A 23997-nucleotide genomic window follows, 5' to 3' on the forward strand; every position below is an offset into this window, starting at 1 on the left:
TCTCTTTCAACTCCTTGTGCCTCTAAAATGAAACAGTGGAACATCACTTCTCATACATTTAACCTGAGAATATAAGTGGTAAATATATTTTTATTGAAGGGTCAAAACCTGAAGACTTTATTGTTTCTGTTTCCCAGGGAAATATCTTTACAGCGAGAGTTCCGCACCAGGCAAGAAGGGTTATTCAGCCCAGCTGAAGTCTTCACTGCTTCCACCTGCTGGTGAAAAAGGATACTGTTTCACATTTTGGTACCATATGTTTGGAGCCACTGTGGGGTCCCTCAAGATGTTTCTGCAAACAGCTGATCCCTTTATGAAAACGCTGGTAAAATATGCATGAAATTAATAGTTTTACCAGTTAATCTTATATCCAGTGTAGCAAGAAAAAAAGATGACAAATGCCTAACAAGGCCACTTTTTTTTTTTTTTTTCGTTAGTGGTTCAGTTTAAGTCTGGAGACATTACTTCCCTTTACTGCAGAAAAAAAAAACATCTGTGTGGCCGATTGAGAAATATTTGTGGCTGTTTCCACTGGGTTTTCTGTGTGTTATTATACTTTTCACATAGTTGTGAAATGCTGATTGCAAAATAATATTAATGCATGGCATAATGAATGCAGGATGCACAGTTTTGCTGCATGCCACTGTGTTGCAAAAAATCCTCCTCACATCCTCATTGGGATGAGTAAATCAGTCTCCTGTCTTTCCTGTAGGTGTGGCAAAAATCAGGAAACCAAGGGGACAAGTGGCTGCAGGTTCAGAGCCATGTGAACCTGCAGGAAGTCCACCAGGTTATTCTGGAGGCAACAGTGGGAGGAGAGGCTGGAGACATAGCTATTGATGATATCTCCCTCAGTCCTGGGCCGTGTCCTGTCTCTGGTAAAAAAAAAAAAAGCTGATGAAAATTCCTAGAATGTCTGTAGATGTCTGTAATTTGGAGATTTTTTTTGCTATACCATTTTAACTAATTATTCAATTATTCAAGTACATTTTTGAGTTGAAGCATATTAGTCATTATGAAAGAATTTATTTTAAAAGCAACAGCGTCCGACTGCCATAAATGTAGAAGATACTTCAGGTGGGCATCTCGAGTACACTAACACACCTAAGCCTCCTCTCCTCGTGTAGCAAACAAACAAATTTGGGGGGAAGCTGCAAAATTTTCTATCTCTCCCTCTGATGTGGCAGTACAGCTGATGGCCTGCATCTCTGTCTAGTGTTTTAACCTTCCACCTTCCATTTGTTTGAGCTAATAAATTTCAAACAGGAGCTCTCTGACTAACATATATAACTGTTAAGCAGCGACTAAAAAAAAGTCTTATCTCAGGTAAGAATTATGCACAGAAAAAGAGATAAAGTTTATTAATAAGCCATGTACAGAGAGCACATATAACTAACAAGCAGACAGCAATGCAATTAACTGCAACATGATGAATATTGAAATATTAATCAATGTCCCCAGATTAAGTTAAAATGTAATAATGTCGTACAGATTTGTGTGACTTTGAGGAGGGGAGCTGTAACTGGCAGCAGTGGATAACTGATGACTTTGACTGGATCAGACATTCAGGCTACACTCACAACCCTAACACAGGACCTGAGAGCGACCACACCACCAACACACCTACGGGTCATTACTACTACCTGCCTTCCTCATCTACTGACCAAGCTGGCCAGAAAGCTGTAATGTTTTCACCTCTGTACCCAGCAGGTATAGAGTCACAAGTATTTTTACTCAATGCAGACAGGGGCAAAAAGTTCTCTGGGTTCATGGTTTTCTGTCCTTCAGGCAAAGGATCTTGTGTGCAGCTGTGGTACTACATGTATGGCAAAGGAATGGGGACACTAAATGTTTACCAGCAAAGTGAAGATGGGAAGAAAGCCCTGATTTTCTCTCAGACAGGAGACCAGGGCCTTCTGTGGAGGTTCGCTCAGGCTTCTCTTCTGCCGTGGGTTCATCCTTACAGCGTGAGTCACAAAAATTCATCCAATTTGTCCTTTATTTAACCTCATGAGGAAATTTGTCCTGCGTGTCTAACACATAAAGGGGCAGTAGGCAGCTATTGCGCAGCACTCCAGCTGTAAACTCGTACCTTGGTCAGGGGCAGAAGGATAGTTAGATAAATAGACTTGGGGGAACAAGCAGACAATAAGTACATAAACAAGTAAAAGTATGGTGTCTAAATCCATTTTTAATTTTTCACACTGTCCAGATTTTTTGCATTTTATGTTATTTTCAGAGGGAAATATTACACTCAACAAAAATATAAACACACAAAACAGTTTCTCTATTTCATTTCATAACTACTCAACAATGCATAAGCACAACAATTTATGTATACACTCAGTATCATTTCAAGCTTCAATAGCAACCAGTGTTTCAGATCTTTATGCAACAGTCTATGTGATATCACAAAGCGAACACAGCGTGGTCAGCGATCAGAGTTCACAGCACTCAGTACCGAGTGTGTCCACCGTTGGCATCACACATCTGCGGCGCACAGACATCACCAGCTTGTTAATAGTGACCTGTGGGATGTTCCTCCTGGAGTGCATGGGCATGTTAAAGGATGGGTCATTCTGTTGTTTTTATTTTATGTATTTAACAACACCTATGCTTACTATTCAAAAAGATTAAGCTTCAAGCAATTCATATTTTAAAAAAGCTTAAAGTATGCATTGTATTATATTATTAGTATTATATAATACTATACACACACACACACACACACATTGTATGTAATAAGTACACATTGTATGGGCCATCATGCCCTCATAATAAGTATTATTACTTGGTACTGAAGTTGTTCTTTTTTTTGATGACACTGTACTTTCACTTCCACTGCACTGTGGTATTGTTACACAAGTAAATGCTGGGAGTACTTCTTTCATTACAACCACTGTATATGTTTGCAAACCATTACCTTTACATTGTTTTAACACACTACTTAACTGCGTAAAAGACATGAGTACATTTTAAAACCAGTGCGAGGCAATAATATATTATCATTTCATCTTGGTGCTGTGCAGGCAGTTTTTTTTTTTCTGTTGCCTTGTTGATATGATGTAGGTGAAAAACATGCACTGGTCATTCTCAGTTTTTCCTGGAAGTAATGTGCTGGTTAATCAGGATAATCCAGAATGGAAAAAAATACTATTTCACAACCTGACCATATAAAACTGCATAAGCAAATACTACTGTGAGAGATTTTTTTTTTCCTTAGCCAGAAAAAAATTGAAGCAAATTAATAAATCATGAAAATAATCGACTCCAACAGTACTTTGAATTTGAAACTGTGAATGATACAAGAATGCAAAATAAGACATGTTGACATGCTTTCTGTGTCAGATACTGGTGGAAGGTGTGAAGGCTGGCCCTACACAGGAGGGAGACATGGCTATTGATGATGTACAGCTGACAAGTGATCAGTGTCCTCCTCGTGGATTTTGTGACTTTGAGAACACAATGTGTAGCTGGAGCAACATGGGTGGAGGAGTCGACCAGGGAGACTGGCTCCGCGGCAGTGGGGGGTCCCCAAACCCACACACTGGACCCAATGTTGACCACACTACTAATTCCACACAAGGTAAAAACTATACTAGATGGAGAGACATTAAATCCACATTACAGAAATGTTTAAGCATGACAGACTCTTTAAAAGCAAAGGGAAACTGAAGTGTTCTAGCAGCATTAATAAAGAATCCTCGTGGGGATAATGCACTTTACAGTCATTTGCTCATGAGAAATAGCAAATGAGTACTGAGCACTGATTGTTTGAACTTTCAAACACACTTGGTTTAATGCTTGTCTTTGACCACTTGGGGGCAACAGAAACAAGCTGCAAGCCACATGTTTGAATTGTTTGCAAAAGGTCACGTTTTACACAACCAGCAAATATGGAGCAACATTAATATAATCTTAGTAATCAGCATCTTATTACTGACTTTAGTGAGCAGGTGAGCCAAAGGAGTAAAGCTTTGACCTGCAAGCACAGACCATGAACAGAAACATCCTAAGCTTTTGTTGGATGAGGATTACTGCTGAGTGATGTGATCATTCTCAGCGCCTTCTTTACTATGATAGACTCCAGATGTATAGCATTACAGTAGTAATGTCATCCACAGTTAGAATATAAATATTAATTGTAGCAGTTTTATTTACTTGCCACTTAACACGAATGTTCCTGCAAAGGGTTAAGGTAAAATTGTTTATATAGAATATTTTGTCACAGGCAGACTGTCCACCTACAGTCTGCCTGTGAAAGACTGTCTACCTACATTATGTAATTACAGTAACTAATCTATAAGGCTGTATCACTGGATTTCTAGTCAGTAAGTCCAAAATGTCCAGGCATTTTGGACTTACTATGGCTTAAAGATAGGTTTTCCATTTTTTTGAAACAGGTATTTCATCTCCTTTCTTCATTAATCTGATTGCTCTTGCTGTGTTTCTATTAGGTCACTATCTTTATGTGGACAGCTCTGTGGGCGAGTGGGGAGTTGTGTCCTTACTGGTCAGTGATGTTTTCCAACCCTCCACAAGAGGGCACTGTCTTACATTCTGGTACCACATGTATGGAAACCATGTTGGGACTCTCAGGGTCTCTATAAATGACAGGTAAGTAATTCAGTCACCATATGAAGACCATCAATATGAAACAATAACATTATACTAATGAACATTTCTATACATTACATAATGTAACGTTGTTCTGTCTTGTAGGAAAATGCAGGCTGGTGGTAATGAAGTGGGAATTTTGAAGTGGACTGAAACAGGAAACAAAGGAGACAAGTGGCAGATGGCTGATTTTTCTGTTACACATGATGAACCATTCTGGGTATTAATGAGCTTTTAATAGATTTCATTAGAAAAAATGTATAAAATATACATTACAGTACATTTTGTTTTGATAGTGCAGCAGATAACTTAACATTACTGGGAAATTATTCACAGGTGGACACACATACCAAATTTGGTACATAAACTCTTTTATGATTACTTAAAAAAAAAATCCCATTACCCATTTGAAAACTCAAAAAGTGGCCATTTTCATGATGGCTCTCAACAGAAGTAGGAGAATGTAATTTTTTCAGATGAACTAAACTAGACTTATTGTCAAATTATGCACGCTTAGCCATGTAATCTGAAAAATTTTTTAATAGCTTGCTAACAGGAGTGTGGAGTGTGTACTAGTTACCCACTTCTCACCTACAACCCTCAAAAATACTGTTCACGGTGACTCTGGATTTAGAGTGGGTCGTCTATATCCATATGTTGAAGTGTTCTTGGGTAAGATATGGAACTCCAAATACCATCTGATGCATCCATCATTGAAAATGAATCTCTAGATGCAGCTTACAGTGTAAAGAAAATGTAAAGGAGCCTTCATGCATCAAAGACATGGAATTAATTGAACTGCATAGGAATAAATTGGCATCAGATGAATGTTAAATGTCTGAACTTAGTTATAAACTTCATAATTCTATCAAAGGGGTAAAAGGGTAATGCTCAACCTGCACAGCTCTGTGCAGCTGCGATTGTTATTGGACCCTTGGAGCAACATATAATATATCCAGCATCACAATTACTTTGTTTTGCATCAAAGAAGCTTTGAAGAAGTTTTAAAGTTTGCATTTAACTTATAGTGAAAAGTATTTAAATCACAAGTAGAACCTCAAAGCCACGTGATCCTGTGATGTATTGTATATATATTATCATTATTTTTGAAGATAAAAACAATCAACATTTCATGACCTCATTATTAATCAAAGGTTTATCTTTGCTCTTTGACACATACCAGGCTTTCTTAATTTTTTTTTTAATAATATTTAATAATAATTTCACTGATGGATTTTCTAACCATGTTTTATGATAAAATATTTAATCATTCTGTGTTTTCTTTCACTATAAGACTCACAGTTTAAACTGCATCAAAATTAGTAAACAAAAAAAGTGTGCCTCATGTGGGATTACTGAGGTTTTATATCATTTGTGGCTCAGTGAGTGAATGTCTCACAAAGCCTAGAGTGTCTGGGGATTGTGACAGATGTCAGGAGCAAGCATTTAGATTTATAGGCCATGGGATACATGCTTATCTATTTGCTTATATTTATGTGCTTTAAGACTTAATTTAGATTTAGGTTATAGGTTATTATTAATATTATTATTATTATTTCCTTTATTGAACCTACCGACTCCATTAATGGAACCAAGGACTCCAATAACACCCATACAGTAATATACATATCCTTGTATAATTTATCCTAGTCTGGATCATAATATTGTATTTGTATTCAACATGGAAGTAATTTAATTTTTCTCACTTGATTCCTACACAGCTGTGTAAGCTAAATGACAGGCAGCAGTATATGTTTGACAGCAAGAGTCAACATAGTGTCTCATACTGTCTGCTTGGACTCTCAGATTTAGCATCTAAAACGAACGATAGCAATATCTTAACATTCTTTAGAGTATGATCATGTGTCTCCATGATTTTCTCATTTCTGTGTCACCTTTGAACTTCTCTCTCTTTCCTTTGCCACAGTTTGTGTTTGAGTATCAGAGAGGCAAGGCTGCAGGTGGGGACGTTGCTCTTGATGATATCACCATCGCCCCAGGGAGCTGCTACACAGAGCCTCCTACTGATCACTCTGATACTAATGGTAACCTCACGTCATATATATATATATATATATATATATATATATATATATATATATATATATATATATATATATATATATATATACACACACACACACACACATATGAGTTTACATATTATCTCCTGTGTTCACCACAGCAAAACACCTACTTGCATAAATATTTGGGCTAGCTTGAAATAAATTTTTCAAATGAACCAAACAGGTATAAACACTGAATGTAGATGCAAATGATAGATTAAACAGATAATTTGACATATATACACTATATTGCCAAAAGTATTCACTCATCTGCCTTGATGTCAGCCCACCCATTGCAGCTCTAACAGCTTCAACTCTTCTGGAAAGACTTTCTACAAAGTTTAGGAGTGTTTATGGGAATTTTTGACCATTCTTCCAGAAAAGCATTCATGACGTTCGACACTGATGTTGGACGAGAAGGCCTGGCTCACAGTCTCCGCTCTAATTCATCTAAAAGGTGTTCTATCGAGTTGAGGTCAGGACTCTGTGCAGGCCAGTCAAGTTCTACACCAGACTCACTTATCCATGTCTTAATGGTCCTTGCTTTGTGAACTGGTGTGCAATTATGTTGGAATAGGAAGGAGCCATCCCCAAACCCATAAGCTCTCTACACACTGTTCTTGAGCTAATTTGGAGGCCACATGAAGTTTGGAGGTCTTTAGTGACTTTGACTCTGCAGGAAGTTGGTGGCCTCTGTGCACTATGCATGTCAGCATCCGCTGACCCCGCTGTTATTTTACATGGCCTACCACTTCATGGCTGAGTTGCTGTTGTTCTCAATAATTTCCTCTTTCTTATAATACCACTAACACTTGACTGAAATATTTAGTAACAAGAAAACAACTGGACTTGTTGCACAGGTGGCATCCTATCATGGTACCACGCTGGAATTCTCTGACTGAACAATGGCTACAAAAGTGTTGCACACTTATGTGCTTTTATCTGTCTTTACTGATAGAAAATTTTGAATATTATCAGCCTCATCCTTTCAGAAAATGAAATATTGGAAAAATACACTCAAGTATTTATGTGAGAAAGTAACTAACAGTGAGCTGTTTGTGCATTCATTGCGCTTCTCTTTGTGTACAGGTATGATTGCCGGCATTGCAGTTGGGTTAACTCTTCTGGCTGGGATCATCATCTTCATCATCCTCTTTATGCTAAACTGGAATCATAACAAAATGTACATTTAACATTTGACTATTGATTTGACATCAGGAGCACAATAATGATGAATGCTCATTTTTGTTGTTTGGTAACATTTGTGCTTTGTGTGTCTCAGGAATCAGCAGATACTTGTGAACGATGATGCAATTAACCAGAACTCAGTTTTTGACCTATATGACTGCAGAATAGATGTAAGTAAGCAGGATGTGGTAACAGGAAACCTGGTTTTAAATCACATGACTTAAATATGTTTCCTTCCAGGGCACACAACATGGCACTGAAACTGGCTCCTTCTTCAACAAGGTTTATGATCCATCATTGAATGCAGGGGAGGTCATCATTTCCTCATCTGATGCATAGTCCAGATGTTTTTCCTTTAAAGTATCTAAAATAATAAGGTGAACTGATTTGTGAATAGTTTATTTTTACTTGACTCAATGTAATAACTCAATTAAATCAAGTAAATAAAATTAGATTGTGTATGTGAGATTTTTCTCAAGAGAGAATGTAACCAGTCATTCCCAAAGCGTGGGCTGCATCCTCTGGTGGGGCCTGAAGGTACTGCAGGTTGGCTAGAGAATAAGAATAAGAAATCCCTTTATTAGTCCCACGATGGGGAAATTTCATTGTAGCAGTGGCAAAGTATTGTACAGAGAAAAGACAAACAGTGACTAGGATACAATAAGGAAGTATAAGAGGTAATGTAAAAATAAATAAGAAAATATAAAAAATACAGGAAGTAGGGTATAAAGAATGATTAAAAAATTATAAAAGTATAAATCGGTTGTAGAAGGTCCTCAAACTATCAGCAGAACAAATATCTGTTCCTTTGTGCAACGAGGAATAGGATGAAAACTGCCAGAGCCCTAAAAAGTGACCTCCAGCAGACAACTGGTGTGAATGTCTCTGACCAAACAAGAAACTGACTTCTTGAGGACAGCCTGATGTCATCTACTGGGCTTTGTGCTCACTGGCCAGTACTGTGGAGCCTGATTATTTGGCATAAAATACCAGATTTGGCAGGTCACCACTAGCAACATGTGCTTTTTACAGATGAGAGTAGGTTCAGACGTGACGTGAAAGGGCCCGGAGAAGCCATGGAGAACGTTACACTGCCTGTAACATTGTTCAGGTTCGGTGGTGGGTCAGTGATGGTCTGGGGAGGAATATCTATAGAGGTCCACAGACCTCTACAGGCTAGGCAACAGTACCCTGACTGCCATTAGGTATTGGGATGAAATCCTTGGATCCACTGTCAGATCCTGTGCTGGTGCAGTGGGTCCTGGGTCCCTCCTGGTGCATGGCAATGCACAGCTTCATGTAGTGAGAGAATATAGGCTGTTCTTGGAGAATGAAGGAATGGATACCATTGACTTTGTGTGGGAGCCATTCAACCTACTGAGCACCATTTTGAGTTGCTGCAATCATAGGTGTAGGAACCGAGGGGGCCGGGGAGGGGGGGGGGCAGGTGTAATTGTCCTGCCCAAAAATTACACCTCGGAGGAGAAAAATACTTGATTTCGAAATCTTTAACTATTTTGAAGGTGCAAGATAGAGTCATGTCACTGCGCTCCCACCGCCCTCCCTCTGAATATATATATATATATATTAGGGGTGGGACTCGATTAAAAAATTAATCTAATTAATTAGGAGCTTTGTAATTAATTAATCAAAATTAATCGCATTTTAATCGCATTAAAATATTTAACACGATAAATATTAATTTAAGTTTGGTTGATGAATGACTCAATATACATAAGCTTAAACTTCAAAATCTTGTTTATTTTCCCACCAGTCTACTACACAGACCAACGAAGGGTGGAAGTGCTCCTGTGATAAGCAAAGTACTGAAATTAAAGTTAAGCATCATAACTGGATAGTTTTATTCAACATTAATGTCTCACTTAATATAGTTAAAATTAATCATTCACTCAGCTGTATTCCTTGATGTTGAAATGTTTTACGCTTGTTTCAACAGCTTATTTTGAATAAAAGAATTAAAATTAAACCATAGAAAGGAGAAAAACTTCATCCTCCGTTTAACCAGCTGCTTTTAGACAGCTGTGCTTCACACTCACGGTTGCTAGGCAACATGAGCTACGCAGAGGTGAGGGCAGGCAAGGCTGGTATGAAGGCTAGCCGCTCACTTCCGGCTTTTGCGGTCTAAGTGGGCCGAGTCCTTCGAAGGATGTGGCCGTGAATCTGGACACAGGTCATCGCGCTCATCACATTGTGTGTCGATATAATCTGTATGCCTTGAACTCGTGCACTGAGAAACGTTCCACGGTGCAAAGTGCGATTAAAATGCGTTAAAAATTTTAATTCGTTAATTTCCCCGTAATTAATTAATCGAAATTAACGCGTTAAAGTCCCACCCCTAATATATTAGGGGTGGGACCAAGTTGTCACTATGGCCAATCAAAAATCTCGGTGCTGCGCCTGCATAGTTTACTCGGCTCTTCTACGAGCACATCCTTTGGCTGCCCAATTTAAAAAGAAATTCCTGCACACCTGCTTGAAAAAAAAAAAGATTTTATGGAACTTTGGAGAAACTTTTAATTATTATTATTTATTGATTGATTGATTATTCGCGGTTCCCCTGCTTGAATTTAAGAACGTCACTGTTACGCCCCTGCTTCAGTTCAACGAACCCAACAAGGGAGAAAAAAAAAAGTAAATTACCTTTTTGATGCCAAAGACTTGCAGATATCCAGCTCTCATTTTTTCCCACTGTGGCACACATCTAAACACATGCAGCAGCAGTTAACGACGCTCGTTTTTACGGTTTTAAGCCGAGTAAACCACGTGGGACATGTTACAGTCGACGGCTTCACTGAACGTGCATACAATCAGAGAGAGAGTGTACCAGGAAGAGAGACACAAGCAGGACTACGCTGAAAGAACAATGGGAGTAGACGTCCAGACTATAAAACCAGGAGATGGTAAGGCTTTTCCCACTCTTTCTCCAGTTTAGTTCCACATACGCCATACATTTAAAACTATGTTTGTCCTTGGATGTATATCAGTTTTAATTTCGGTGTTCTTTTTTTCAGGGGAGACTTTTCCGAAGAAAGGAAACATGGTTGCCGTGCACTATGTCGGTAAGGCTCGCCTTATTTTGACAATTTATTCATTCACTTCGAGGTAAAAATAGTAAGTCTTGCAGTGTGAAAGACGTTAAATTGGATCCATAAAGCGTAGTATAATTTCTCGATTGGTACACACGCTGAAATGAGAATAATTATGAGCGGTGGCAGCAAGCTAATTTTACAGCTAACGCCGCTTAGCTTAGCGCAGCGTAGCATAGCTTAGCGCCTGAAAACGAGGGGGCGGATGGCCTGGCTCTCAAGGTATTCCGTCTGTATTCCCAACAACCTTTTAAATTCGCCATCGAATACCTCCGAGAACTAAAATGTTAAGAACAGCTAGCCTCAGCTGGGCTAGCGTGTGTCCCTGTTCAAACGTGCTAATTTGAGCTGCATGCTGACGTCCCGATATGTCGGAACAATTCCTGTGTTCTCGACAGTGCATTTGTAATGAACACTAGAGACTGTACATTTGTAGCAGACTGATGGTTTCATAGAAGGCTTACAGGCTTTATTTCGTTTTATTTCCCCACCCCCCGGCTGCTGCGGACAGGCACGCTGACAAATGGGAAGCAGTTTGACTCCTCTAGGGAACGGGGAAAGCCCTTCGAGTTCAAACTGGGTGCAGGTGAAGTCATTCGTGGTTGGGATGAAGGTGTAGCTAAGGTAAGTGGCGCTTTAAAGGGTCACACTGCAAATTTTCACGTTACACACAGGAAAAATAAGTCTTTGGCCTTCGTTTTAGCCTTTGAGTAATTTTTTCACCTGAAAAACGACAAAACAAAAATTTTTTTTTTTCCTTTTAGTGTTTATGTGCAAGAATATTGATGACATTTAATAGTTAAGGACCTATTATAAGTCATAAATGAACCTCTTTAGTTGTGGCCTTTGACTACCAGAGGCTGCATATGAGCAGAAATCAGTCATCCATTATCTACACTTTACACTCACTTTATTTTCATCTGGTATTTGCTAGTAAGTCATTTTAATTGTTTGTTTTTTGAGGGGTGCATTGATTTTTGAGATTTTACTTTGTTATATACATATTTTTATTTGTTTTTAACTTATTTTTCTTTGTTTTGATTTCAAACTAATTTCAGATTCTAACTTATCTTTATATGATGTTTCACTTATTTAAGCTATTCATCAGTTGTTTAAGTATCAAGGAATTTTCCAAGCTTTAGGATAAAATAATGGCAATATCAAAAATACCATATTTCTTTGCTTGGTCAGTATAAAGCAGGCGTGTCAGTTGAAGACACTGATTAGGGACATTACTTTTTGCTTCATGTTTATGATTGATAAGACCTGGTCATGAAGAGCACAAGGGTCCAAAACATATACATATTACATATTTCAAAATAAAAACATATTGGTGTGGATATATCCCTACACAGACAGATCAGTGGTAAATAGAGGTTGCTATGGAAAAGTGTGTATTCCCTGACTGGTGAGTGGTTGCTGGCTGCCGCTAGGTGAAATTGATCGCAGAGACATTCGGTGCTCCACTGAAAACCACTTTGCAATTGTGTTGGTCCCCACCAGAGTGCTGTGTTTGCATAAAAGTTGCAAGGAAGACACCGACTTGTCTGCAAACCACAGCCTATTACTTGCCAAAATTATGCCTATAAAATTTTAGTTTGTGAGAATTTTACCAAGTGCTTTTTTGTTTGTGTTTTTTATAACAAAGCAAGTGATTTCAACATAGCATTTCTAAATATACTAGTTCTCAACAAAAAGCACAAAAAACTAGTGAGAGGGGTTGTTTGCTTCGTCTTCCAACACAACAACCCAAAACCCTGGCTGACCAAAGTGAATGCTACTGACTAGCCTGCACAAACCCCAGTAAGACCATCACATCTTGAGATTTGCAGAGAACAGGCTGCTATTGCTCAGGAGACGTGGGTGAAACTTTTTGAAAGCTACAAACAACTGCAGGTTGTTATCCAGCAAAAAGGATACACAATTGACAGAAAATACAGGCAGCTCTCATCCGTTGCTGTCAACATAAAAGTTTTAGCTTTTATGTTGACACAATTTGCTGACATTAGCTTATATTAATGACTCAGTATTGCTGTCTTCTGTGGCTGCACAGTCTCTTAAGCCATGAGGGTCTAATGAACTGTAGTCATCTGTGTGGTAGGATGTCAGTGGAGTGCCTCCAACAAAGTGACCTTTCAGCATTAACCTCATTTCACTCATTTATGTAATTTGCACTTGACCTCCACAGATGAGCCTCGGTCAGGTGGCCAAGCTGACCTGCACGCCGGACTTTGCGTATGGCAGCAGAGGATATCCACCCATCATCCCTGCAAATTCCACTCTTATCTTTGAAGTGGAACTTCTGAAATGCTGTGTTTAAATTGAAAATTGCTTTTTTTTGTTTTTTGTTTTTGTTTTTTTCCTCCATTCCACATTTGACACAAATAACTATGATCAAAGGTGCTGACATAATCATTAATAAACATCAATTAATTTTAGAAATATTTCTGATATTTGAGATAAGTGAGACCATGCAAATACAAGTCTTAGTTTAGATGCTGAGATGATGAAGTCTCTAAAATTTAAGTAGCACTACAATTTGGGGAAATACTTGTACCTTTCTTGCTGAGAGTCAGATAAGATCAGTTATACTCTTCTATCTGTCCAATAAATATGAAAAATGCAAATAAATAAATATGAAAGACCTTAATCCTGTCATGCCTCTGTTCAAAGGGATTAAAAATCCACCTGTTAGCACCTTTTTTTTGGGGGGGGGGGGGGTCCAGTCATATGCTGAGGCCAGTGCTTTACCTCATAATTCTAGAGATTATTTCAATGACTTTCCTTTGACTGCGGTCCACCTCTCCAATCATTTGACCAATAATTTTTTTGTAATCCTTCTGTGAAATTGCACTAAAAGTTCCACTAAAATTATAGACCTAGAGGTGCTTCTAAATGGATTTAGTAACCTTTAAATGGTAGCTGGAACCTTTACCAAGTGCATATGAACAATATTGATCTCATCTCACTTTGTGTAGAAAGACACCAAAACAAAAAAAAAAAAAAAAACCTCTTTAATGGGTTTTGAATGAATTTATACTCTGGCATTGGGGGAAAAAAATCACAAAGGATCTGATTTCTGAAGCTGGTCAGTTTAAGTAAGTAACCTGATTTGACAATTTAATGCAGCTGTAGATGTTAAAGTGAACTTTAAGAATTTATTTTGCCTTTTTGCCACTTGCCTGTTAAATCATTAAAAGTTACCTGGTAATTCTTTATATGTTAACTATTAGACAACTCAAAGGGCACATTGTAAATTCACTAAGAGCAAAAAAACAAAAGTTACATTAGAAACAGTGGCACTGGATACCACTGGTGCTTTTTTAGGAAATTTCTTATTTGTTCAAGTGTTTTAAAAGTAGTGTTGGAATCACTATCAAAAATGCACATGTAACACTTTTAATGAACTTTTTTTCTTAGTAAATTTATCCCTTCAAGAAAATGTTGCTTTGACAGCTTAAATTACTTAGAAAATGTAAAGCTCTTTGTATGTTTGGAAACGATAATACGTGATGGTTTACTCATTTTCAAACCTACAACCTGCCGTTTTATAGTATTGGTTGTATTTTGTTCCTTAAACATTTCTTCTGAGTCCTTTTGAAATTATAGTGTCCTTGTCTGATGTCATAATAGTCACATCATTGGTAATGTGTTTTTATTTTTTTTCCTTCACTGTATCATCAGTTGGAATTTATTATCTTTGGGAACTCCATTCTTGAATTAAAAGTGTAAACTCTAAATGTGTCATTAACTCTGTGTGCAGGAATTTTAGTTTAGGTAACTGCTTTGTTTCCAAACAGTACTACAGATTTCCAAATGGCTAAGAATGCTTTTTTGGACTTATATATTGGATATTCAAGGTATTAATGTCTGTAAATAATGTGATATTGCTGTCCATATAAGTGGATTGGCCAATTATATTTCATGAATTTAAGGTTATAAAATATGTCGCATAAAGTTTGTAAATCTCTTTAAATGTGTAATCCAAAATTGGCTGTTTTTATATAATCTGTTTAAGAAAAAAAACAATTTATGCCCCCAGCAAACTGCACCACCTAATGGATGAAAACAAGAAGACACTGCAGATTTCAGCTCACTTTTATGAAAACAGAAATATTTCAGACATAAGAACCCGTGCTTTTCAGGTCATAATGAAATAGTATGGAAAGTAACATATGGAATATATTGCAAAACTACATTTTGTCAAGTAGAGGTGCTTGAATAATAATCTCATAGCATTGTACCATTTTGTATTTTACATTGTATATTCTAATATTGATTTGTTGGGTTAGAAAGTGGTAATTAATCTGTCTCCCAACAAACAGTTTTTTTGTTTTTTTTATATATATATATATATATATATATATATATATATATATATATATATATAAAAAAAACACTTTTAGTAATACACACAATGCTGCAGACACAAAGCAGGGTTCAGTGATGAATCTAAAGTGGATGTAACCTGGTGTACCTGAAGGTATCAAGGTTCCTTTATAGTAAAAGGATCCAGTAAGTGACATAATCTTTGTCAAGGATCCTGATCCATTCCTTCTAGCCAATCAGCAGCTCTGCGACAAATCATCCATTTCACAGGGCTTAGATAATTGATGATGGCATTATTTACCTACATTATATCAATATCTATATTTACATAATGTCCCAGCTTTATTTATAGCTGCATGTAATTTAAAATTTTGTCTGTCCATCTCACTAGCTTCTGTGATTCATAGTAAGCAGTTTCTTTATCTCGGGAGCTCCGTTCACAGTCAAGCTCTTGCAGAATCCCTCCAGCAGTCATCTTGTGCTCCCACCAACTGAAAAGAAAATTAAACCTTTTTGATATTGTCAACATCGGTTTTCTATGATTACAAATATCACATCTAATATCAACACATGAACTGGCTGAAAACAGTGTAAATAGTTTTTTCCTTCAAAGTCTAGGTTAACAATTTGTGTACTTGAACTCTTTAAAGGTAAAAAAGGGGGTGAGGTCTCCATCAAAGGAATTAAATCAGAAAAATACTTTATCAGATTTTAGAAACCATGAGATCTTTTGACATAATGGGCCAAGTCATTACACACCATAATTATTTTACTATCTTTAACGTACCATATTCAGATATTACTGAACCATCAAAGAATAAGTAAAATACAAAAATGGCACAAAACCTGTCTAAAAATTTCAATTGAAATCAGGCTACTGAATACAGACTCAATAAACTGATCCACAAAGCCAGTGATGTGGTGGGAGTGGAGCTGGATTCGCTTATGGCAGTGTCGGAGAGGAGGATGCTGTCTAAGCTGCAGGCCATTATGAACAATGGCTCCCACCCACTCTACAACACAGTGATGGGACACAGGAGCACATTCAGTGCAAGACTCATCCCACCAAAATGCACCACAGAGCGCCACAGGAGGTCATTTCTACCTGTGGCCATCAGACTCTATAACTCCTGCCTTAATAGGTGACATTGTGGTTCAGTGTCATTCATTTATCAGTATTCAATTGTACATAAAATTGTTTAAATTTCCATATACATTGTACATACACTATATACATTGTACAAAAAGGACTGTGCATATATATATAATGACACCTATTTAAAAAAATTTTGCACTCACAAGTTTTATATGTGTATAGATTTAGATGTGTATATAGTCAAATTATCTCTTTAGTCTTTATATTTTTATGCCTTTAGTGTATGTTATTGTGTTTTTGGTTTACTCGTATAAATGAAACGGTTGCAGCTGTAACAACAGAAATTTCCCTTTGGGATCAATAAAGTATTCTGATTCTGATACTGTGGCTAAAGAAGCATTTAGGACTTTCTTTTTTCTGTAATGACCAAACTGAGCACAAAAAGCAAGTTGTTATGAAACTAAATGAAAGGTCTCTTGATAATGATCAGGCAGATGGAAGAGCTCCATAGTTTTCACTGCGCTTAGTGTGCTCTTATGAATCACATTCTCAGGAAAAGAAAAACAAAGCTACTCAAATGTATGCCACTCCATGCATGCCCTGCCTCTTTCATTAGGAATCACATTTAAATGATGAAAATGTGCCTTATTTAAATACCATAAAAATGTGATGTTACCTTTTCAGAGGAGGAGGTTGATGACGTCATTCCTGTGTGGATCGTTCTGATTGTTGTAGCCCTGTTTGTTGATCCAGTCATTGATAGTAGTTAGATGGTCATCTGTCATAACACCCTTACTTTGAAGCAGAGAAAACCATGTCTTTACCATCTCTGTGCTGTGTTTTTGAAAACTTTCTTTAAAAATGTCATGCCTGGTTTTACTCATTTGGGTGTTCTGAAAGTTTTCAAATTTCTTGCTACTTTTCAACCAGAATCTTGGCATTGAACCAAGGATCGTCAGCTTGAAGGTGCCCACAACATCATCTTTACTTATGGTGTTAGCCAAGTGTGAACTGAAGGCTGGTGATTTTGTGCTGGAAAATTCATGATGTATTTCTTTAGGCACATAAACAGTTGGAAGTTCAAGGTCATGGTATTTGTGCACATTAGAAATGTCCACCGTAGATGATTTTGTTGCCACTTCAACCATAGCTTTTGCTAATATGCTATTCTGGTTCTGCTCACGGGCATTCAGTATACTACTGACTGGTGGCTGGTGATCTGCATTCATGAACTGTCCTATTCCTTTATTGGCTTTTCTTCTTGAAAGGTTTTTAGCGTCTCTGTATGATTGTTGTTTTCCAACAAATTTCTGAATTGACTTTTTGTTTTCTTTTATGGTTTTGGCTGCAGCTCCTTCTAACATGTACCAGTCCCCTCCCCTGATTGCTTCAGTCAGCTCTTTGCGCTTGATGAAAGGCTCCCATTGGTCCGGGTGTCTGAGGAGAGCATCAGCCTCCACAGATCGGAGGCGATTTTCTTCCAAAGCGATTTCTTCTTCACTGGCCGCTGGATTCATTCCTCGTGCCAAAGCATGAAACAGACAGCTCTTTCCCTCGCTCTCTATGTTCACTATCTGGTCATTGATGAGCACATCATAATGGCCACCAGGGTATTGGGCACTCTTTGGTCTGTAGATCAGTCTCACAGTTTTATTAGTAGGTCCAGTGTCTGGGCTCAATTCCTGCATTTTGGTAAGCCTTCCATTTCTGTCTTCTGTTAGGATGACAACTTTAGTGCCAGTGGCTTCTGACAGGACTCTGATATCAAGGATGGTGCCTGCAGTTGTGGAGTTCTTGATCTTTTCAGAATGTGTCTGTGAGCGCTGACCTGCTTCTCCTTCAACCTTGTGTTTAGATTTCAGGTTTCTTGGCATGTATGTGATGTAGCTGTTGTTCTGCCCAGCTCTGAGTTTTTCCTCTGTTCTGTCACTCTTTAAGCCCTTTCTTACCCAACCACCAATAACACCATTTACTTGGCCTTTAACAACAGACACAATGTGACTGGAGAACTTCTGGTGGAACACTTCTACCAAAGCATCAGCCAATAAAGCACTGATGGTGTCGGCTAAATCCTGCTTGAATTCTTTCAACAGCTCAATGTCTCCATCAGACAGATCACTTACATTTATGTTCTCTGAATGTTTTTGTGTTTCTTTGAATATTTTCAGCTGTTCGTGAAAATTTGAGAAAAACTTGTCTGAGAGGGTGAGGCCTGACTCGATGGCATCTCCTGCCAGTGTGCCTATTTGTAGAGCTTGGATAGTTGCTAGAATTGCAAATGCTTTTCCTTTGGTGTGTGCTTTAGCTTTCTGAATCACTTGGGAGATCGATGAGTTCAGCTTGTTGTGTAAGCTGAGGTCTGCATAGAACGGCTGTACAGCAGTTTTGCTTAACTCTTTGAAAACGGCCAGCAGTTGTTTCTTTCTGCTCCCGTCCTTCAGGAGATAATGAAGTTGGTTTTTATCCTCAAGTTGTGAGAGAATGGTGAGATCTATTAATGCAGATAAAGGCTTTTTTTTAATTTTTAGTTTCACATTGTGACCAGTTCCCTTTTTCACTTGATTTTTTATTTCTTCTAATATTTTTTTCACTATTTCATCCTCTGCCTTTCCCAGTCCATAGGTAATGATTTCCTCTGCAAATGTTTTACCTGTGTATTTTAATGCATTCTTCAAATTTGTCTTTAAGACGGCACTTAAACCATTTTTAGCCTGTCTAGACAGAAATGTTGGCATTGCCTTAAGCTGTTTGCCAAATTTAAATAAAGTTTTAAAACATTTGAAGCCCTTTGATATCAGCTTTCCAACTCCTAACCCAATGACAGATACACCAATGGAAATGGCCTTTTCTATAGCCCATTCCTTCCAGCTGAATTCTCCTGTCACCATGGCCTCAATGCCATAGATGCAGTCTGATATTCCTTCAGCAATGAGTCCCATGCCAACTTGAGCAAATGTTCCATATGTAAATGCAATGAGCAATGCTCCTCCAACAATCTGTAAAACTCCAAGAAAGACCACCAGCAGACCTTCCCATGAGAAACGAGGCGCCTCTCCTACAGAAAATACATATTTCAGACCTCGACTGTGGAGGTTGTAGGCTTCGGCTTGGAGATCTTCATCAGCACCCAACACTAGGGAGAAAAATGGGGATTTTTTGGCCACTGCATCACTACCTCTTTCTTTTATTTCATCCAACTTTTGGATGGCTTCATTTATGTTTTTATCATAGTAACCAAACATGTCACATTTCGTTGTTAACTGCTTTTCAATGCTGGTTGGGTTACTGTTGACTGAGTCTGCAGAGGACATTTTTGCAAACTGAAGACAGACTATCAGTTCCTCACTGAGATATTTCAGAGACTTCTGTGCCTGCATTAGTTCTTCTTTGGCCTTAGTGAGGTAATCTTCTTTCTTCTGCTGTATTGTGCAGTATGCATGATTGTAAAAAGCTATGGCTGCCCAGCTTTCATCTTGTTTCATGGCTTTTTCAAACAGCCTGGCTGCAACATCCTCCTTTTTTTCATCCAGTGCAATATTTCCAAACGTGATGTAGTGATAAATGCTGGAACATGGTGAAGTCTGACTTTGAGACTGACTTTTTGCCTTTGATAAATCAGCTTTCAAACTCTCTTGTAACTCATTTCTCTTCAACTGTTCAATTTCTTCTGATTTAGTTTGCAGCCATATTCCCCAGAATTCATTCATGATGGCAACAACAGCTTTTTCCTCATCTCCATCTGTGGTATTATAAATATCTTGAAGGGTTTCACAGTATTCTGAAAACAGATCCTCTCGCAGTTTCATCTCAGCAACATCTTTCATCACATGATTTATTTTTTCTGCTGCAAGGTGGTCCCTTGTGTTCTTAGCTTCCTCCAGAGAGGACACTGTGCTGAAAGCCTGCTGCAGGTGTTCAGTGGAGATGATTACCTGAGCAGATCCAGGTTTACCTTTGCGTGCAGTTCGACCAAAAGCCTGGAGTTCCACCCTTGTGTTCTCAGAGAGGAAGGAGAGGATCACAAACAATCCTCCATTATTGTTTACCTCTGTGGACACCTTTATGTCTGTACCACGCCCAGCAAGATTTGTGGCAACAATGACATCACCAGGAAGCAGTTCCTTGTCTATTTTGCTCAAACTGTCACTGTCACTGCGGCAGTAGAGAATGATTTTACCTGGGATGCTGCTCTTCAGCTCTTCATAGATCTCATTTGCTTTGTTGATAGTTTCACAGATCACCAGGGCTGCTCTTCCATCTCTGTATGAATTTGAGGAAATCTTATCCATGACCACTTGTTTTATTTCAGATTTCCATTCTTCAGCTGTTCTTTTCAGAGTACCTTTGACCTCAAATAACTTCTTCCTGTTGAAAGTTGGTATTCTGCAGGCAGAGAGATATGGATATAGGTCCTGCAGAAACTGAATGTCGGCTTTGCTCCCCAGTGTCCCTGTTGTTCCATATATTTTCCCCTGGTACTTTTCAAAAAAGGAGATGTTGGAAATGTAGTTTGTCACTGTTGAAATTGTGCTCAGTTTGATTTGGTGTTTGATCTCGACAAACTGCTGCAGACCATCACCCCATTTCTTATTCAGCTCAACAATGCCAGTCGATCTAAAGTCCACTGGACAGATGTTGTCATTTTCTACAACATATTCTCGTCCTTTCTTCAGTTGCATTGCCAGAAAGGCATTCTGAACCCACACTGAGACTTTCTTCTCCACCAGATTCTTCAAGAATCCAGGAATGCTGATTTTATCTTTATTGTTTTCACATGGGGTGTACTGAATCCTCTCTGAGATCAATTCTGCAATGGGCTTGATGAGAATTTCTTCTGATTCATAGAGAGGGCAACACAAGCCTTCCTCCAAGACAAGAAATGAGAGTGCTGGAATGTCCTGGTCATTGTATGGGCTGCAATTTTGAAGACAAAGCAATCCCTTGTCATCTAGAGTGTAAACAGTAAAGCCGTAGGGGACATAGTGTTCAATTTCATGGAAAAAGGCAACCATAGCATCCTGACTCACTGTTTTGAGTTTCCTGAGAAGTTCATCCTTTTCACAATTGGACATATCTTCTGTGAATCCTTTTGGCACAATGTTTGAATATTCAGCGATACTTAAAATGTCCATTGGATCATTGATTTCACTTTCTTCAGTATTCATTGAGTCATAGATGACCTTGAAGAATGAAGCAGGAGGACCCCGTACAAAAGTCTGGTGTCCTGTAGAAAGGAAGCCATATTGACAGACATGGCTCCATATCATGGTGAGAATAGTGTTCAGATGCTGCATGGAGACCATGGGGCTGGACAGATATGTCAACTGCACTCCCTGATCTAGCAGCAGTGAGTCCACTTCATCGATTATCATGCATTGAAAACTGCGATCTGGCCTCACATCCTTCATCTCAAATATCTGGCGAAGGTGATCAGCAGCGAATGTTTCAATAGTTCCATAGACCACGTCCTTTTGGTAGCATTCTTTCCGATCTTCATCTTTAGCCTTGTTTGTGTTTGTGTCAACTGTAATCCCAAAGTATTTGTAGAATTCAGTCCATTCTTCAGCATCTCTTTGACATAATACAGAAGAACTGGACACCACATCCACCTTTTCACCCCTAAGCACACGCAGCACTGCAAACATTGCTATGACACAAGACTTCCCTTCTCCAGTTCCCATCTCCAGGAGCTTCCCAGTGTCAGACAAGGCCAACAGGCACCAGCTTATCATCTGAGTGGTTCTTGGCCACCACTTCTTTTCAGCTTTTTGGAGGTATACAGCATTGCATAAAACAGCAAGGATCTCCTGAAGGTCATCAACCTCCATGCTCTGACTCGCAGTCCTAGCTTTCTGTATATTTGTGTGGTTTTTAATTTCACCAGTTCTGATCAGGTTTGTTACACGAGTTACTATGTTGTGTGATTTGTCCAGTATTTGTTCATCAATTTCTTTCATCTTTCGTATTTCATCAAAAAGGTTGTCAATGCTTTTTGTTTCCTCTTCTTTAAGGCTCTTTTGTAAATGCTGGATCAGATTCTTAGTTGTGCATGAATCTATGAGCTCAACAAGAGTTTTGCTGTTGTCGTCTGTCCACTTGGAAGAAATCTGATATGTTTCCATCAAATGTAAAATCTTCATGATGGAAATACATCCTTGATCATGATGGTTCTTAGTTAATTCTCCAAGGAGGTTTAAGGCTTCTACTGGTGACCAAAGTCTTTGTTCTCCAAGATTTAAAACCATCTTGAAGACTTCTTTAGTTTTCTCTTTTGAGTCTTGGAATTGTTCCACACAGGAAAATAAAATCCTCAAACACCATTTTCCTGCAGGAAATGTGTTTTTATCAGCTTCTGTTTCTCTTGTAAACACTTGCAGGAGAGTCTCAAGAAAGGTCAGAATGAAGACCTCATTAGAAGGCAATTCCTTTCCAGTGATTTTCTTTAAGATTGTGATGATTCTACTGTCAGTGATTGTGACTTTGTTTAGGTTACTGTGGAGCACCTGAAAAAGTGCCTTAATAAACATGGTTCTCAGTTCCACATCTTCACTGTGAAATTGACTCATGAGGTTTTGCAGGACCTCTGCAGCAAACACCAGAGAGTCATTGTCTTTGAGCACTGAAAGTCCCAGATTATGGGAGGCACTGAGACTTTGTTTTTCAATGATGAACCCACGGCTAACCTGAGGGCTCCCTGTTTCCATCACCTCTATGTCATGTTGAAAGTAATCAGACACAAAGTCATTCATTGTACCATAAACAATGTCTGCTTCATAGACATCCTGGAATGATGGATTAGTCTTCTTCATGTTTGTGTTGACAGAAATGTCAAGGTACTTGTAGAAGTCCGACCATTCCTTAGTTCGCTCCACTGAGTGAACATCAGCACTCAGCACAATGTCCAGTTTGTTTCCTATGCAGACTTGTGTGGCTGCAAACATGGCTGTAACACACGGGTCTTCTTCCACTCCAACCAGTTGTAGCACTCCACTCTTCTGAGTCAGCACCAACACACACCACCGCACCATCTGCCTCACTGTGGGCCACCAGCCTTTTACATCAAACACTGCTTTGCAGAGCTGAGACAGACACTTCTGTATGCTGTCTGTACTCAGTGTTTCACATTTAAAGGAATCTTTCATAAAAGGTTCTTCTTTTGGTGCATTTTCTGTATATTGTAGGACACCAGTGGTAATGTTTTGTATCATGACAATGAAAGAGTCATCCAAATTCCACAACATTTTTACTTCTGCTAGAGCTGCAGTTAGACTGCTCTCATCTTTCCTTCTGAGAGTCTTTTGGAAATCTTGATGTCTCTCAGGGGCAGCAGATTCAAGAATCTGAGAAAGTCCACACTCATCAGACCAATCTGGTGATATGTCATACACTTGTACCAAGGTAAGGACTTCACTTATTAGAACATCATCTGCATATTTCTGTGACAGTGCTTTGAGCAGAGTGACTGCCTCCATTGGAGTCCATTGGTTTATTTGCACAAGTTTGAGGAGCATTTCAGTGGATTCTGAGTGGGCTTCTTTTCCATTTAGATGTGTGAGTGTGGATAAGAGAAGCTTTAAACACTGGATTTCCATCT

General features: G+C 38.5%; 3 protein-coding genes and 1 pseudogene across 3 annotated transcripts; 2 read left to right on the plus strand and 2 right to left on the minus strand.

Annotated features, from left to right (window-relative positions):
* The first annotated feature begins 283 nt into the window (after positions 1-283).
* On the plus strand, positions 284-8249 carry LOC115795295 (MAM and LDL-receptor class A domain-containing protein 1). Its single transcript, XM_030751109.1, has 11 exons — positions 284-325; positions 713-878; positions 1492-1710; positions 1789-1967; positions 3349-3586; positions 4458-4617; positions 4723-4837; positions 6545-6662; positions 7773-7866; positions 7966-8041; positions 8112-8249. The coding sequence occupies exons 1-11, from the start codon at positions 287-289 to the stop codon at positions 8208-8210; spliced, it is 1503 nt and encodes a 500-aa protein (XP_030606969.1). The 5' UTR covers positions 284-286; the 3' UTR covers positions 8211-8249.
* Positions 8250-10531: 2282 nt separating this feature from the next.
* On the plus strand, positions 10532-14718 carry LOC115795300 (peptidyl-prolyl cis-trans isomerase FKBP1A-like). The gene is made up of 4 exons (XM_030751117.1): positions 10532-10792; positions 10904-10951; positions 11490-11602; positions 13167-14718. Exons 1-4 carry the CDS (start codon positions 10663-10665, stop codon positions 13296-13298), a joined length of 423 nt encoding a protein of 140 aa, XP_030606977.1. The 5' UTR covers positions 10532-10662; the 3' UTR covers positions 13299-14718.
* A 700-nt stretch (positions 14719-15418) lies between these two features.
* On the minus strand, positions 15419-19875 carry LOC115795290 (uncharacterized). The gene is made up of 2 exons (XM_030751101.1): positions 17080-19875; positions 15419-15798 (listed from the first exon to the last, which is right to left on the minus strand). Exon 1 carries the CDS (start codon positions 19778-19780, stop codon positions 17084-17086), a length of 2697 nt encoding a protein of 898 aa, XP_030606961.1. The 5' UTR covers positions 19781-19875; the 3' UTR covers positions 15419-15798; positions 17080-17083.
* Positions 19876-19881: 6 nt separating this feature from the next.
* Positions 19882-23500, minus strand: LOC115795599 (protein translocase subunit SecA-like; annotated as a pseudogene).
* Positions 23501-23997: the final 497 nt, after the last annotated feature.

The sequence above is a fragment of the Archocentrus centrarchus genome, chromosome 17 (assembly GCF_007364275.1).
Source record: "Archocentrus centrarchus isolate MPI-CPG fArcCen1 chromosome 17, fArcCen1, whole genome shotgun sequence".
Classification (NCBI taxonomy): domain Eukaryota; kingdom Metazoa; phylum Chordata; class Actinopteri; order Cichliformes; family Cichlidae; genus Archocentrus; species Archocentrus centrarchus.